General features: G+C 38.6%; 2 protein-coding genes across 5 annotated transcripts in view; one reads left to right on the top strand and one right to left on the bottom strand.

Annotated features, from left to right (window-relative positions):
* The window catches only part of Chordc1 (cysteine and histidine rich domain containing 1), a 29,205-nt gene extending 25,614 nt beyond the window's left edge, over nucleotides 1-3,591 (top strand). Inside the window, exon 10 of the mRNA XM_048345619.1 lies at nucleotides 3,578-3,591. The gene's annotated coding sequence lies outside the window, so the exon portion shown is untranslated. The remainder of the gene's footprint in view (nucleotides 1-3,577) is intronic.
* Nucleotides 3,592-8,342: 4,751 nt separating this feature from the next.
* Nucleotides 8,343-15,611, bottom strand: part of Naalad2 (N-acetylated alpha-linked acidic dipeptidase 2) — a 47,480-nt gene continuing 40,211 nt past the window's right edge. For 2 of the 4 annotated variants that reach the window (XM_048345614.1, XM_048345617.1), the window contains 3 exons: nucleotides 14,073-14,154; nucleotides 12,662-12,754; nucleotides 8,343-8,570 (listed from right to left, as the gene is read on the bottom strand). In XM_048345614.1, coding sequence (XP_048201571.1) covers nucleotides 8,381-8,570; nucleotides 12,662-12,754; nucleotides 14,073-14,154 — 365 coding nt within the window. In that variant the 3' untranslated portion in view covers nucleotides 8,343-8,380. The other 2 variants (XM_048345616.1, XM_048345615.1) reach the window with 2 other exon arrangements.

Raw genomic sequence — 15,611 nt, 5'->3', positions numbered from 1 at the left:
ACAGTCCCTCAATTGGGATTTGCCTAGTGTGATACCATTCTCATCCAGTCATATTGGTTCACAGTCAGCTTTTGAAGGTAGTGTTTGTCAGGCTTTTTGTTTTTGTTTTTGTTTTGTTTTTCTTTAAAACTACATTTTCTGGGGTGGGAATATGGCCTAGTGGCAAGAGTGCTTGCCTCCTACACATGAAGCTCTCGGTTTGATTCCCCAGCACCACATATATGGAAAACGGTCAGAAGGGGCGCTGTGGCTCAGGTGGCAGAGTGCTAGCCTCGAGTGGGAAGCGGGAAGAAGCCAGGGAAGGTGCTCAGGCCCTGAGTCCAAGGCCCAAGACTAGCCAATAAAAAAAAAAAAAAAAAAAAAAAAAAACTACATTTTCTGTTCTTTGGAAGGAAGTCCCAATATGCATTAGTGTCCATGCTTCTCAATTTATGAAGGATTAAGACGTTATTTCCATCTCCTTAAGGACAATATACAAAATTACTTTGACTCTTAGCAAAGATTTGTCTCATTTATTGCTAAAATTGTTGAAGATTATTGTGTCCCTTTATTTGGTTCTTGTTTTCCTATGTCATAGATGTTGCATTGTTATTTTCTTTTGTGTGTTTGTGGGAAGTCTGTTTTGTTTGCGGGGCCTGGGCCTAGGCGCTATCCCTGAGTTGAGCCACAGTTGCACTTCCTTTTTGGAGAGAAGAGTCTCATGGACTTTTCCTGCCTGGGTTGGCTTCAAATCAGTATCCTCAGATCTCAGCTTCTGAGTAGCTAGGATTACAGGCATGAGACACTGGTGCCTGACTAGTATTTTGTTTGTTTTGTTTTTTACCAGTCCTGAGGCTTGAACTCAGGGCCTGAGCACTGACTATCCCTGGCTTCTTTTTTTTATCAAGGCTAGCACTCTACCACTTGAGCCACAGTGCTACTTTCAACTTTTTCTGTTTATGTGGTACTGAGGAATCGTACCCAGGGCTTCATGCATGCAAGGCAAGCACTCTACCGCTAAGCCATATTCCCAGCCCTTTTTAAAATTTTATTTTAACAGTTAACTTATTTTCTGCTATTTTGAGTTTTTTATATTGGAAAGTGGTATTAGAGACCAGGATCTGGGTTCTGGATGTGCTTGGACTTGACTCCAAACTATTCAGTTGACATCAAGGAAATACTTGTGTGTGCGTGCACGTCCACATTTCTAAGTAATGAATTTATTATTACATAGAACATTTCCAACCTTTTTCCCTCTGTAACTTACTGCTGCAGTGCAAAGCCAGGCTCCTAGTATCTTCTGTCCATTTGCACAATGGCTCAATGCTAATACACATGTATAACCAGGTCAGAATCAAGTCCTCTATGCAAAACAACTTTACCAACTACAGCATAGTTCTTGTGTATACATGTACTTTAGTTTAAAACTTCTCTTTCGCTGCGGATTTAGCCTAGTGGCAAGAGTGCCTGCCTCGGATACACGAGGCCCTAGGTTCGATTCCCCAGCACCACATATACAGAAAACGGCCAGAAGTGGCGCTGTGGCTCAAGTGGCAGAGTGCTAGCCTTGAGCGGGAAGAAGCCAGGGACAGTGCTCAGGCCCTGAGTCCAAGGCCCAGGACTGGCCAAAAAAAAAAAAAACAAAAACAAAAAAACAAAAAAAAACTTCTCTTTCCACTTTATATATTGGTAATTGCATTTTAGAAAGGCCAAATAGAAAGGGAGATGTGAATTGGTATAAAATTAGGTTAAGGACATTGAATACAGCAGAAGTAGGCTAAGGGGATTAAACACAACAAAAGGGATTTATTAAGAAACAGGATCATAAATTAAGGACTACAAAGTGAAAATTGAAGACAGTCCTAGCTTAAATGCAAAAAAGGCTAAATAAGATATAATATAAACCAAGATTTGCGAGATTTTCTCCATGAGATTGGTGTGTGCAACAAGGTTATCCAAACAATAAGATTGGAGATTCAGCTTACTAGGACTCAGGATTTGGAAATGAAACAAGCATGATGCAAACGTTCTTTTAACTTTAAATAAGCAAAGTTCAAAGCATTCTGAACTTGGTTGAGGGCCTGTTATTTTCAATCAGAAAGCAGCCTTTTGTATATGTGCAGGAGTTCACAGATTTGGAAATAAATGAATCCAATAAAAGATTAATTATTCCTATGTACTGAATACTGAGAATATGCCATCCAAATCATCTGTAATGATTCTCTCATAAGAACACTTCTCAGAACAGGAAAATAAGATTGGACGGACAAAAAGTACACAATTCCAACAGAGACCCTATATTCTTTATTGAAAACAACTTACTTTTCATGATATATTCTTAGGTAGAGGAAAACATAAGAGCTATCTACTGTAAGAAAATTTGAAGTTCAGTACCTAAGTGTGATTATAATAATTACAATTTCTTGTAAAATTTTAAAGCTTGTTAATGAATCCTACTTTTCAAAGCCAACATGGGCTAGTTTCCATTCTTTAAAGGACTCTGTCAGTTCCTCTTTGTCTCCAAGTAAAGCTGCATTAGCTTACCTGTAGGAAAAGACTTAGTGATAGCCAAAGGGAACATTTTAAAGACCAGAAAGCCAATGATAAAATAATTAAACTCAGAACTAGACATTATTAGACTTCTAGTTTCGAGTTCATATTTCAGAAATTCTACTTGGGATTTTGGTTTAGGAATTTAGAAATTATTAGCTACAAAAATTAACTTGAGGGGGCTGGGAATATGGCCTAGTGGTAAAGTGCTCGCCTCGTATACCTGAAGCCCTGGGTTTGATTCCTCAGCACCACATATATAGAAAAAAAAGCCGAAAGTGGTGCTGTGGTTCAAGAGGTAGAGTGCTAGCTTTGAGCAAAAAGAAGCCAGGGACAGTGTTCAGGCCCTGAGTCCACGCCCCAGGACTGGCAACAACAACAAAAAAAAATTAACTTGAAATGTAGACATGACAGCTACAGTATTTTTTTCAAGTACTAAATAGTTCTTCATTTCCTCTTCAAACTTCCCATTATACACTATTTTATTAACACCAGTATTCAGAAGCAAAAGACCTGTTAATCAATGCCAAGTACAGAATATGCTGACATTCAATTTTAGAATTACATACTTTGCCTCTTAAAAGTCCTTAAACTCTTAACCATGATGCTATGAACAACCAAGTTGCAAAACCCCAAGTTCAAATTGCTACCTGCTTATGAGTATTCATTCCTGACTCTGATGTCCAATAACTGAATTACTTTTTTTTTTTTTTTTTGTCCAGTTCTGGGGCTTGAGCTCAGGGCCTGCGCACTGTTCCTGAGGTTTTTTGCTCAGGGCTAGCACTCTGCCACTTTTTGCCACAGCACCACTTCTGGTTTTCTGGTGGTTAACTGGAGATAACCTTTGCTGCCTGAGCTAGCTTCAAACTGGGTTCCTCAGGTCCTCAGCAGCTTCCTGAGTAGCTAGGATTACAGCTGTGAGCTAACAGTGCCCACCTTGAGCCATGTTTTAATAAGATACAAGTTGATAAGCTTCTTCAATATTACAGCCATCCTTTGCTTATTTTATTTAATGCAATAAGAAATAGTAGTCACTTAGATGCTTAAGATAATTGGTTAAACCTGGCCTCTGCTTCCAAGAAAGGTTCAAAAATAGAAAACAAAGGATCACTAAATAGACTTGATGAGTGAATTTTTTTTTCTGGTCTTGGGACTTGAAGTCAGCATCTGGGCTCTGTCCCTGAGCTTCTCTGTGCTCAAGGCTTGCACTCTACCACTTGAGCTACAGTGGCACCTCTCACTTTTTTGTTTATGTGGTACTGAGGAATTGAACCCAGGGCTTCCCGCATGCTAGGCAAGCACTCTACCACTAAGCCACATTCCCAGCCCTATGGGTGAGTTTTTAAGCATGGTAGACACCAGAGTCTCTGAGGGGTTGAAAAGGAATTAACCAGATAAAAAACAATGGAGAAGTCCATGGAGAAATTGGGTATAAACAGCCTGGGATGGTCTTGGCCAAGTTGAAAAGCTGTTGGGCCCCTACTCTTTCCACCCTTGCCCTAGCTCTCAAGTAAATATTTCTGATTGACCTTCAGTTCTCTTGATTCTCTTTTGGGGCAGCTCCAATCATATAAGGCAACAAGATCCCCTTAGAGTGATCTTCAGGTTTGGGCAGCAGCTATAAGTCCTAACCTGCCATGATGAAGCCCCTGGTCCACTGTCCACTCCCGGGTCTCTGCCTCCTAACTTCTCCTAACCCCAGTGGGTTATATAGGTCACCTCAGACAATAGCTGGCACTTCTCTCTTGTGAGAAAGGATCTTGCTGGCCCCCTTGTTGGCAACAAACTTTCCTTAGTTCTTTGTGCCTGGATGACTGTGGTTTTCTGGCAAAGTCTAATTTATTCTAGCACCCAGTAATTTGTTTAAGTCTGTGCCAAATTTGAACTTTAGCCCTTAACTTGACTTAATAAATTCCTTCAAGAAACTCATACTGTCAACTCTCTAGGAGCTACTATGAGAAGTCTAGATTACAAAAATTTCTAAAAGGGTATTCTAAAGGCATACAGTGGTTCCTTCTTGTTATCCTAGCTATTCAGAAAGGTGAGATGAAAAAAATTGCAAGTCAGGAGCTGGGAATGTGGCTTAGCAGTAGAGCGCTTGCCTTGTGTGCGTGAAGCCCCTGGGTTCAATTCCTCAGCACCACATAAACAGAAATGGCCAGAAGTGGTGCTGTGGCTCAAGTGGTAGAGTGCTAGCCTTGAGCAAAAAGAAGCCAAGGGAAGTGCTCAATAAAACTAGGATGTAGCTCAGTGGAAAAGCACTTGCCTAAGCAATTGCAATGTCCTGGGTTTGATCCCCACTACCAAAAAAGAAAAGACCAAAATATTAAAAAAAAAAAAAAAAAAAAAAAAGCTATAGAAGACAGTGCTCAGACCCCAAGTCCAAGTTCAGGTCTGGGGAAAAAAAAAACAAAAAATTATGACAGGGAATGTGGCTTAGTGGTAGAGTGCTTGCTTAGCACACATGAAGCCCTAGATTCAATTCCTCAGTACTGCATAAACAGAAAAGGCCAGAAGTGGTTTTGTGGCTTAAGAGGTAGAGTGCTAGCCTTGAGCAAAAGAAGCTCAGGGACAGTGCCCAGGCCCTGAGTTCAAGCCCCAGGACTGGCAAAAAAACAAAAACAGTTGCGACTCAAAGTTCATAAGACCCCCATCTCATCAAATAAAAGGCTGGGTGTAGTAATCTGCACCAGTCATCCTAGCTATGTGAGAAGCATAAATTAGAATCTATCATTCAAAAGATAAAATGGCTGGAAGTGTGGTTGAAGTCGAACAGCAAGTGTGAGACATGAGCTCAAATTCCATTACCACCTCCAACAACAGCAAAAGTATCAAAAGGTATGTTAAAGGCTTTAATGCTAGAAAATGATGCTATTCCACCAAGAACAAGGAACACAGAGACTCCTAGAAGTGAATCCAAGTAGAAGGAACAAATGCTTTCAGTAAAGGGAATTACATGTTGAGCTGACACATCAGTACTTGGATATAAAGAAACAGGCCTCTAATAAGAATTTTAGAAAGTTTTCTAATGTGCCATTTTCAGTCTTTTTAAAAGTATACTTAAGTGTAGTAGTTTGACCTTAATGATCCTAAGACCTAAGTGAGTATGTAAAGCAGCTACCAGTGCTGTGATTTGTTTTTAAGATTTTTACATTTCTTATTGAAATATATATCTATGTAAACACTCCTGGAGTAGTAATATAAATTAAATATCTTAAAAGAGATATGAAGCCCTTTTAAGCTTGTCATCTTATATCCAAGGTGACATAAATAACACTTCCCTTTGTTTTCACAAAATATAAACTAACATTATTCAATAATTCGAATGTTTGTTCAATATAATGAACTAGAAGGAATGCAATTTTCTGTAGATGAATGAACAAAATGGTAACCATTAAATAATTGCATTTATATGTTGCAATACATTTCAGAGGGAGTGTTTAGCTCCAGGGAATAAGCACCTTAGTGCAGTTCATTGTGGTGCTATTTGTTTTTACCTGAATTCTTTCTTCAATGGCAAATGTTATTAATCTTCCCTTCATAGAACCTCTGTTTTTGTTTTCTAAATTAGTTTAAAAGTTCTTGTTATGTTCATGATAAGATTTGGTTAGCACATTTAAGATCCTCTTCCAAATCTCCACACTTAAAAGAAATTCCAGATTTTTAAACATGATAACTAAAAAGTACGTGTAAGCCTGATGAATATGTTTTTAGTGGAATATGGATGTATTGATATAAATTTTTAAAAACCCACATTTTAGACAACCTTACATATTTGATGCTTTCAATGTTAAAAACATTTTATATGCTAACAATATATTTGTTACAAGTTATAATGAAAAAAATAATTAGTTAAAAAAGCAGACAACAAAAGGAAAGCTTTAATGCCTCTAGTTATTAATTCTTCTATAACTCTTTACTGTCTTTAGAAATATTTTGCATTTGATCCACTTTTTCCGGTTGATTGCATACAAACAATTGCTAGTTATTAAAAGTACCAGCTCTGGAATGGAAATCCCTGTCAAAAGTTTTAACTGTCAGGGGATAACATCTATAATCTTAGGTATGCAAAGAAGTTTTATCATTGATTCAAGGAAAATATGGATCATCTGAATTTAGAATAATACTGAGGATTAGAAGAAATGATGCTTTCTGAGTCTGAATTTTATCACCTTTTTGAACAGTAAGTCATGGACAACTTTCCATGTAAATGAAAGTGTGTGTGTGTGTGTGTTTATATGTTTAATTGATCCTGTAAGTTGATTACTTCCAAGACTCTCATTTCACATTTTTCATAATATTTTAAGTAAACACCCTGTGTATTTCCTTTGGTATTCTTCATAGAACAAAGTTTTAGAATTTCTGTTAGACCCCATTGCCTTTTATTTATTTATTTATTTTGTTGGTTGTGGGGCTTGAACTCTGGGCCTGCCTGGGCACTGTGCCTGAGTTCTTCAGCTCAAGACTAGTGTTCTACCACTTCAGCTACCATGCTACTCCCAGTTTTCTGCTGGTAAACTGAAGATAAGAGTCTCATAGACTTTCCTGTCTGGGCTGGCCTCCTGAGTAGCGAGGATTACAGGCATGAGCCACTGGCACCGGTGTGTTTCCTTTTATATTAGACAATTTATTATGTTAAACATGATGCTTAAGTTTTTGAATGACTGCTGGGCGCCAGTGGCTCATGCCCATAGTTCTTGCTCCTCAAGAGACTGACATCCAAGGATCAAGGTTCCAAGCCAGCACAGGCAGGAAATTCTGAGAGACTCTTACCTCCAATTAACCACCAGAAAACTGGAAGTGGTGCTATGGTTCAAGTGGTAGAGCACTAGCCTTGAGCTGAACAGCTCAGGGACAGAGCCCAGGCCAATTTTAAGCTCCACAACCAACAACAACAAATGACAACTCAATGAATTTATGGATTATTGAAAGTTAATTTTATCAGTCATGAATCAGGCAATCCACTTCAATTAGTAAAATAGTTTATTTATCCTTAAATGAAATAATCTTTCACAAAAGAACTTTAAAGAAGGAATTGAAAGAAGAATATCAGTTAACTAATCTCAAGTGGTTAGGAGAAAAAATGTTCAAACACTTTCTATATGTAGTAATAGCTATACTATAAACTAGCTATGTATAATCCATTTAGTGTCATAGATAGCAGTATATGCCACATAATCACATGCTCTGCCATTGGTGATTAAAAACACAAACTGGAGGGACTGTGAATGTGGCCTAGTGGTAGAGTGCTTGCTACCAATGAAGCACTGGAACACTGACTAAAGTAACAGTTCATTTCATTGCTAGGAGAAACAAACTATCCAACAATTCACCTTAATCACCTTAATATAGAATTGAAGCAATACAGATGGTCACACACACACACACACACACACACACACACACACACACACACACGCACACACACTATGCCAATCCTTGGGCTTGAACTCAGGGGCCTGAGCACTGTCCCTTGCTTCTTTTTTCTCAAGGCTAGCACTCTACCTCTTAAGCCACAATGCGACTTCCAACTTTCTCTGTATATGTGGTGCTGAGAATCGAACCCATGTCTTCCAGCCTATAAATGCTTTTCTACTGTTTTTACTCCTAACTCTGTTAATGTAGTTGAACAACTAAACTTATGTGTGTTTGCTTGTGTATGTTATGGATTGAACCCAGGGCTAGCTTATATCAGGCAAGTGTTCTTATCACCCATGAATAATACACAAGTCTAGAAACATGATTGAAAAAAAATCAAGATCTGAAAATCCTTCGGTTTCATGAGTGGTTAGGAAAGAAGACAGATTTCATCCTCAGACTTTCTGCAACACCTTTAATTGGTGAGACATCCCTAGAAAACCTCTCTCAGTGTGCCTGCAGCTGCTTGAATTGTAAAAGCAGCAATAGAAATATGCTTCTTTACTTCTGTCCAAGCCAGATGAAGGTCCGCACTATTTTCAATATCAAACATAGCATCATAAATTCCAGGAAACGATTCGCCAGCATATTTGTTGTGGCTACTTGGAGCAAAGATGATGTGTCTACAAGGAAAACAGAACACTTAAAAAATAATGAAAAAGTATGAAACCACAGTATTAATACATATCTCAGAAGCAATTGGGAAAATTGTCAGTATGAACATGTTTTATACCGATTTCATCAAGGAACCCTTAGAGTTATGAAGGGAAAGAATATTTCTATGCCATGGAATAATTCAAACTCCTTTAGAGTCTTAATACTTGGTTACTAGTTCAAAGTGTAGTTAAGAAACACTGTTGTCAGCCAGGCACAGGTGGCTCATGCCTGTAATTCTAGCTACTCAGGAGGCTGAGGTCTGATTATAGTGGTTCAAAGCCAGCCCAGGCAGGAAAGTCTGTGAGACTCTTATATCCAGTTAACCATCAGAAAACCAGAAGTGGTTCTGCGGCTTGAACTGAAGAGATCAGGGACAGCTCTGAGGCCCAGAGTTAGAGCCCCATCACCAACAAGAAGAAGGAGAAGGAGGAGGAGGAGGAGGAGGAGGAGGAGGAGGAGGAGGAGGAGGAGGAGGAGGAGGAGGAGGAGGAGGAGGAGGAGGAGGAGGAAGGAAGGAAGGAAGGAAGGAAGGAAGGAAGGAAGGAAGGAAGGAAGGAAGGAAGGAAGGAAGGAAGGAAGGAAGGAAGGAAGGAAGGAAGGAAGGACTGTCCTTTGGGAGGAGATTGTTAGAGATTGAAAATGTCCTCTTATCCTGGTCAGAAGACCCAAATTCTGGTAATGGATACATTAATAAGTGTTCCAGTACAGCACAGGACATTTTATGAAAATACATTTCATAATAGTAAATAGGAAGAAAGACTAGTTAAAAATCTCAGTAAAGAACAATTGTAAAAAGCAGCTGGGCACTGATGGCTCACACCTGTTATCCTAGCTACTCTGGAGGCTCAGATCTGAGGATCACAATTAAAAGCCAACCCAGGCAGTAAAGTATGTGAGACTCTTATCTCCAATTAAGCACTAGAAAAGCCAGAAATGTAGCTGTGGCTTAAGTGGTAGAGTGCTAGCCTTGAGCACATAAGCTCAAGGACAGCACCGAGGCCATGAGTTCAAGCCTCATGACCACACACACAAAAAGAAAATTGTAAATGTAAACTATACAAATTGTATCCAGATAATGAGAAACTAGAACTAAGCTGACATTGAAAAATCTCTAAGATAGAGTCTTAAAGCAAGTTGTAAAAGAATACATGATTCCATTCCTGTAAAGGAATATTTCTGTTTTTATCAAAATATGTATAGGTATCTAAGTATATTTACTTGTAAACAAACACGGACAATATATGAATACATACACATTTACATGAACATACACATTTTATGTATACAGATATTTTTATATCCATATATATGCACATGTATAGATGTACATATGCAAATGAATGTGCTGAAAACTTCATGCTGAACACTTATTTTTCCCCCCTCAAGAATAGTGATAGTGTTGACTGGCTTATGTTACAAACCAGGTCATTGGGGTCCTAATCCAGATGGAAATTGTGAGTAGGTGGGGAGCTCCTCCAGTAAGTTGTTCCTGACCAGGCAGCCTGGGAGTAGTGGTAGTCAGCCCTGGCCTTTGACAAGGATAATGGATGGGGGTTGGTCCTTGGGGTTAAGGTCCGAGGTCCCTGGGAGGGTAACCATGCAGGATTCAGTGCCTGATAGCAAATTGCTTTGGGGACTGAAGGGGTCCCTACCTACCAACCCCACACAGCCATTGTTGGTTTTATTTTCTCAATTTCCTGCCCATACTCTCCTCCCAGTTGGTGCCTGACCTTGCTACTCTGATCAGTTTTTGCCTGGATCTCTCCATTGCTGGCCTCATGTTGACCTTTTCAGGGCAGCTTCTCTCCCATTGCCACTGCTTTTCATCTTTTTCTTCATGTTACCAGTTCAGCAAATGTTGGCAAACTACTTGAGAGAAAGTCTTTATTGGGTCTGATGTCATAAGTCAAGAAGGCATAGCTGTTCACAAAGCCAGTTGATCACCTGATTTGATAGAAGGGGCAGGAGAGTGCCCATACCAATCAGAAGAGTTCATTCATGTTTGCACCAATCATAGTACAGTCCATTATGCAAATGAAGGATTTTGACTAGGGGAATCACAAGTCTTCTCTTGGACCAATGTTTTATCTCTCCACCCCCAGCCCAGCTGTTGTGGATGATAGTACTGTTGGTCTTCTGTTAGACTAGGTGGCTTTCAGAAGGATGCTTGTAACAAAGGTGTGTCAGAAACAGCACTTTAAAACTATCAGTGGTCCAACAATGCTTAACTCCTGTTCAAGTGTCCCAGACCATCTGTTACATTTGGTTTGATGTAGTGTGTGAGGGAATGCCTGAAAGAAAATTGTCTTTTTTTATTCTATATGCTTCTATGTTATGCACTTTCTATATTTATAAGACATGGGTATTTGGATTAAAAATTTTTTAGGGCTGGGGATATAGCCTAGTGGCAAGAGTGCCTGCCTCGGATACACGAGGCCCTCAGTTCGATTCCCCAGCACCACATATACAGAAAACGGCCAGAAGCGGCGCTGTGGCTCAAGTGGCAGAGTGCTAGCCTTGAGCGGGAAGAAGCCAGGGACAGTGCTCAGGCCCTGAGTCCAAGGCCCAGGACTGGCCAAAAAAAAAAAAAAAAAAAAAATTTAAGTATATACACTAGTAATAAGTCTAAAATGTTGGTATTTCAACTTTTGTGTAAATACTGAACTGATGGGTCCTATTCCATATGTCAATCAATAAATAAACATTTATAATCCATGTATAACATAAAAAAAACTAACTGGCAATAAGCTGGGTTGCTGGTATGTCACGCCTATAATCCTAGCTATTCAGGAGGCTAAGATCCAAGGACCACAGTTCAAACCCAGCCTGGGCAGTAAAGTCTGTGAGACTTTTACCTCCAATAACTTACCAAAAAAGCTGGAAGTGGATCTTGGCCTAAGTGGTAGAGTGCTAGGCTTGAGCCAAAGAAGCTCAGGGACAGCTCCTAGGTCCTCAGTTCAAGCCCCAAGACTGGGGCTTGATTCAAAAAAATGTATGGAATGAAAACAATTACAATCTCTCTGTATAATTGAGCAATATGAGTCTTAACGAAATAATGTGCCCAGATGATATTTATTTAGTGGCAAAGATGGCCCTAACAGTGACTGCTTGAAATATTTAAGTATGTATACTAATCAGCATTTAGAGAACGTTAAATTATAGAAATCTTTCTGTATGTGTAACTAAATCACACATCTATAAATGTACTTGAATAGGGTTGAATGCTCTGACTCTCAATGCTGGAGCCTTCCTAATTTCCACCAAGAAATCATAGTTAAAAGTGACCTGAGAAAGACAAGACTATTCAGAGTTGTATACATCCAGACATTGAAAAATCATGCATGGAGGGGCTGGGAATATGACCTAGTGGTAAAGTGCTCGTCCCGTATACATGAAGCCCTGGGTTCGATTACTCAGCACCACATACATTGAAAAAGCCAGAAATGGTGCTATGGCTCAAGTGGCAGAGTGCTAGCCTTGAGCAAAAAGAAGCCAGGGACAGTGCTCAGGCCCTGAGTTCAAGCCCCAGGACTGGCAAAAAAAAGAAAAATCATGCATGGAGACACAGATAATCAGGGTACTTTCAGAGGAAAATGGCAACTGTCTATGAGTCAAAAAATATAAGAAAATACAAGTTAACTTCCTTGATTACAGAGAACGTTATAGAATAATGAGATCTTTATGAATAGAATTTGCTAATAATTACATCTTCTCATTCAGTAAGGTTCCCATTCTTCTTAAATTGAAATACAGACTGGTAAGTTCTTATGAGCCCTGTAAAACAGTTTGATGTCAATGAATAGATTTAACTGAGCTCTAAGATCTTTAAAATTCTAATGCTTGAAGATTTTGTTCAAGATATCTTCTTAAACTGCCATTTAATATTTGCATTTCTTACATTCTATGTTCTATACTATTGAATGGATAATAGTATCCATCATCTCATCAGTATACACATTCACCTCCTCATGGTTTAGGTTTAAAAATGACTTTTGGTATGCTTTTGTTTTTGTATGTACGTATTGTAGCATGTTTTAGGGAATCCCAGTTTCCTTACCTGTAGAACTTCCTCCCTGGTAAGCCGAGGGGATCTATGAATGCTCTTTCCAGAAGCATCAATTGGTCATTCACAATTCTCACTGCAATGGGACTTTGACAACAAGAAATACACGATTAGAACCATAAATAGAACATACTCTCTTAAGGCTATGACAATTTGGGAAAAGAAAAGGAACCCACAGGAGAGAAGAAGCAAATCCAGAGAGGGCAATGTAGAATGTAGGGTGTGTGAATTGATCAAAGTGGTGTGTGTGAAAATATCATGAAACTGATGACTCTATACTTTAAAAAAAAACAAAACAAGAAAGTGAAGCCTTTACCATACAACTATGTTTAAAGTAATATCAAATAAAGCTTGGGAAAAATAAAATTAATAAGCTTTTCAACATACTTCCTATTAACACTGTAATGTTTTACATGGTAAACAGTATATACCATCAGGGCCATGTTTCTACCATTTAAAATAAACAGTATCCTACCAGGATTTCATTGCTTCATTTTTCAAAAGCAGAAACTTGCCCAAAGAACTGACATTCTAGTTTTCTGCAGAAGAGCCATGTCTTTTGGAAAGCAGATAGAGTGAACTAATCTATCAAGTCATTCTAGGTAAGCCATTCCGTTTACTGTGGACCAAGGGAGTAGAATAGATGCTGAGTAACGAAGAGTGAGTGACAGAACCAGGAATCCATAAGAATGAATGGCAGCTGCACATGTGTGAGAGGGTCTCTTCCCACAAGGAATCTTTACAATGTCTTTGAGAGCTACACAAATTCCCTTTCCTTCAATCCAAAAAGGAAGGGAGGGCCCTCAAATTAAGAAATATGCTATCTGCTTTCTGATTAAGTAAAAATAAATATGTTGTGGACTTTGCTTTGGAGAAATTTATGCTTATTACATAATGATTAGCCTTGAACATATCTTTTTAACTAATTTCAACCTGAAAGCGGCAAGATGTTAAGTGAAATGCAAACATCTATCACCACAGAAAGTATTTTGTAAGCTGACCTATGGTGAACTTAAATATATTTTTATTGCATATGCACTTAAACCCATGGAGCTATGAACTGCCAGCTGTGGACTGAATTCTCATCATGAAAATTCAAGATATGCCTCTGGCCCTCATCTTAGAAGCTTCAGGTTTCAGCCTACAATGATCAGTTGTGTTCCACACTGCAAGCCTGGCATGAATCATCTGAAGGTCTTGTTAAAAACAGAATTTGAATCTACTATTTGAATCTGCTTTCTAATCAGTTCCAAGGTGATGGTGGTGATAATGGAGTCAGTTTGTGATAATGGACCACAGTGTGAATAACACTGATGTAGAGCTGAACACTTATATGAAGGAAAACAGTTCAATCTTCAATCTTATCAGCAGATGGTGCTTCAAAAAATAGGCATTTAAAACTTACTTTTCAAGGTCAACTTGCTTAAGTCTTCTATGGAAATCAGAAGCAGCCTCTGAGAAGTTTTTCACAGCAGAAAATAAAGGATCTTGAATAAAGAAATTAAATTAGTGAACAAAAGTATTATTTCAGAAGTTCATATTCCAGTCCATTCCAGACTGATATGACTGAATATGTACCAGAACCGTTTTCTACTGAGCTTTCTTATAGAGTCATGATACTTACCAGAAATGACTTAAAATATTGTATGAAAATTTAAAATGGCTCTATTGGTTCTTAAGGAATTACCTTTCAAAAGCCTATTACATAAATCATTCTTTGACTTATACTTTATCAAAAACATATTATTCATTTGATATACATTCTTTGGGACAATTACTATAGTGAAGCACCAGGCACATCTATAAATGAGATAAGTCCTGTTATAATTATAGAATTCAAACAGTATCACTCTTTATTTTCAAATACTACATTTAAGTTCTTATTTAAAAGGTAACCTGTGATAACTTTACACACCCAGACTCTGGAAAAAGTGATCAGGTATGGTGTGGCCAAACTTGTTTAGCTCACTAAATTTCTAAGGAAAATAAAACATTAAAAAAAATCATAACCTGTTGTTTTTTAAGTAGAACTTAACATACTATTTACTTAGGACTTTGTCAATTTTATGATGCAGGCAAAATAGGAACTACAATACTCATTGACTGATAAAGCACTTACCCTCACACCACAGGATTTGTTAGCTTGCACACCTACGAGGTGGTACCTTCCATATATGGACACTGGCCTACAATTTCTGTCATTAAGCTCTACTTGGTTTTCAATGTTCAAATCAAATAATATAGTAAGAGATATGATGGGAGCTAAGAGAATAGTACTAAAGAATAAGTTTTTAAGTTCCTAATACAGAAGTCAAGATGAGAACTGAAATGTGCCCTAGGATTTAGTTACACAGTCAATGAATGACAGCTGTGGCGAGACTGTTTTCAGTAGTGGTACATAAGGTACCATGGTGAATTGGCCAAAGAAGGAGAAGAACTGGAGACAATGAGTGTAGATTATGTGTCCCTTCACTCACCATGCCTTATCCTTCATGAAAATACTTTCTAGGAATTGTTGCCTGGCACTAGATGAATTTTTATTTGAAGGAAATGAGGCAAATCAAGAGGAGACATACTGTTGTTGAGAAAGAAACAGGAGACTACTTCAGCTGGTCTAGTCACCAATGGAAATGAAGAGAATGGTATAAACAGCACTTGGTCCCCGAGAAAGAAAGTGGTTGGAGGTACAAAAGGTCTTTCCCCTGAGCTTGTTAGTATCTGTCTCTTGTTTGGACCCTAACTTGTACCAAATAGAGAAAATTCACCAAAGGGCAGTCAGGAGTCTTATGGTTACTAGAGACTATACAGTTGCAGGGCTGTGCATGTCCTTTCAGAAGGCTCTGTCTCCAGCTTCTTCTCACCTCCCTCATCATGCAGAAATGCTCTAATCACTCAGACATAATTAGAATTTTCTCTATCTCTCTCCCTCTTCCTCTTCATCTCC

Source organism: Perognathus longimembris, chromosome 4 (genome assembly GCF_023159225.1).
Source record: "Perognathus longimembris pacificus isolate PPM17 chromosome 4, ASM2315922v1, whole genome shotgun sequence".
Taxonomy (NCBI): domain Eukaryota; kingdom Metazoa; phylum Chordata; class Mammalia; order Rodentia; family Heteromyidae; genus Perognathus; species Perognathus longimembris.
Note: the sequence above shows the minus strand (reverse complement) of the source record. Positions and strands in the feature narration are given on the sequence as shown.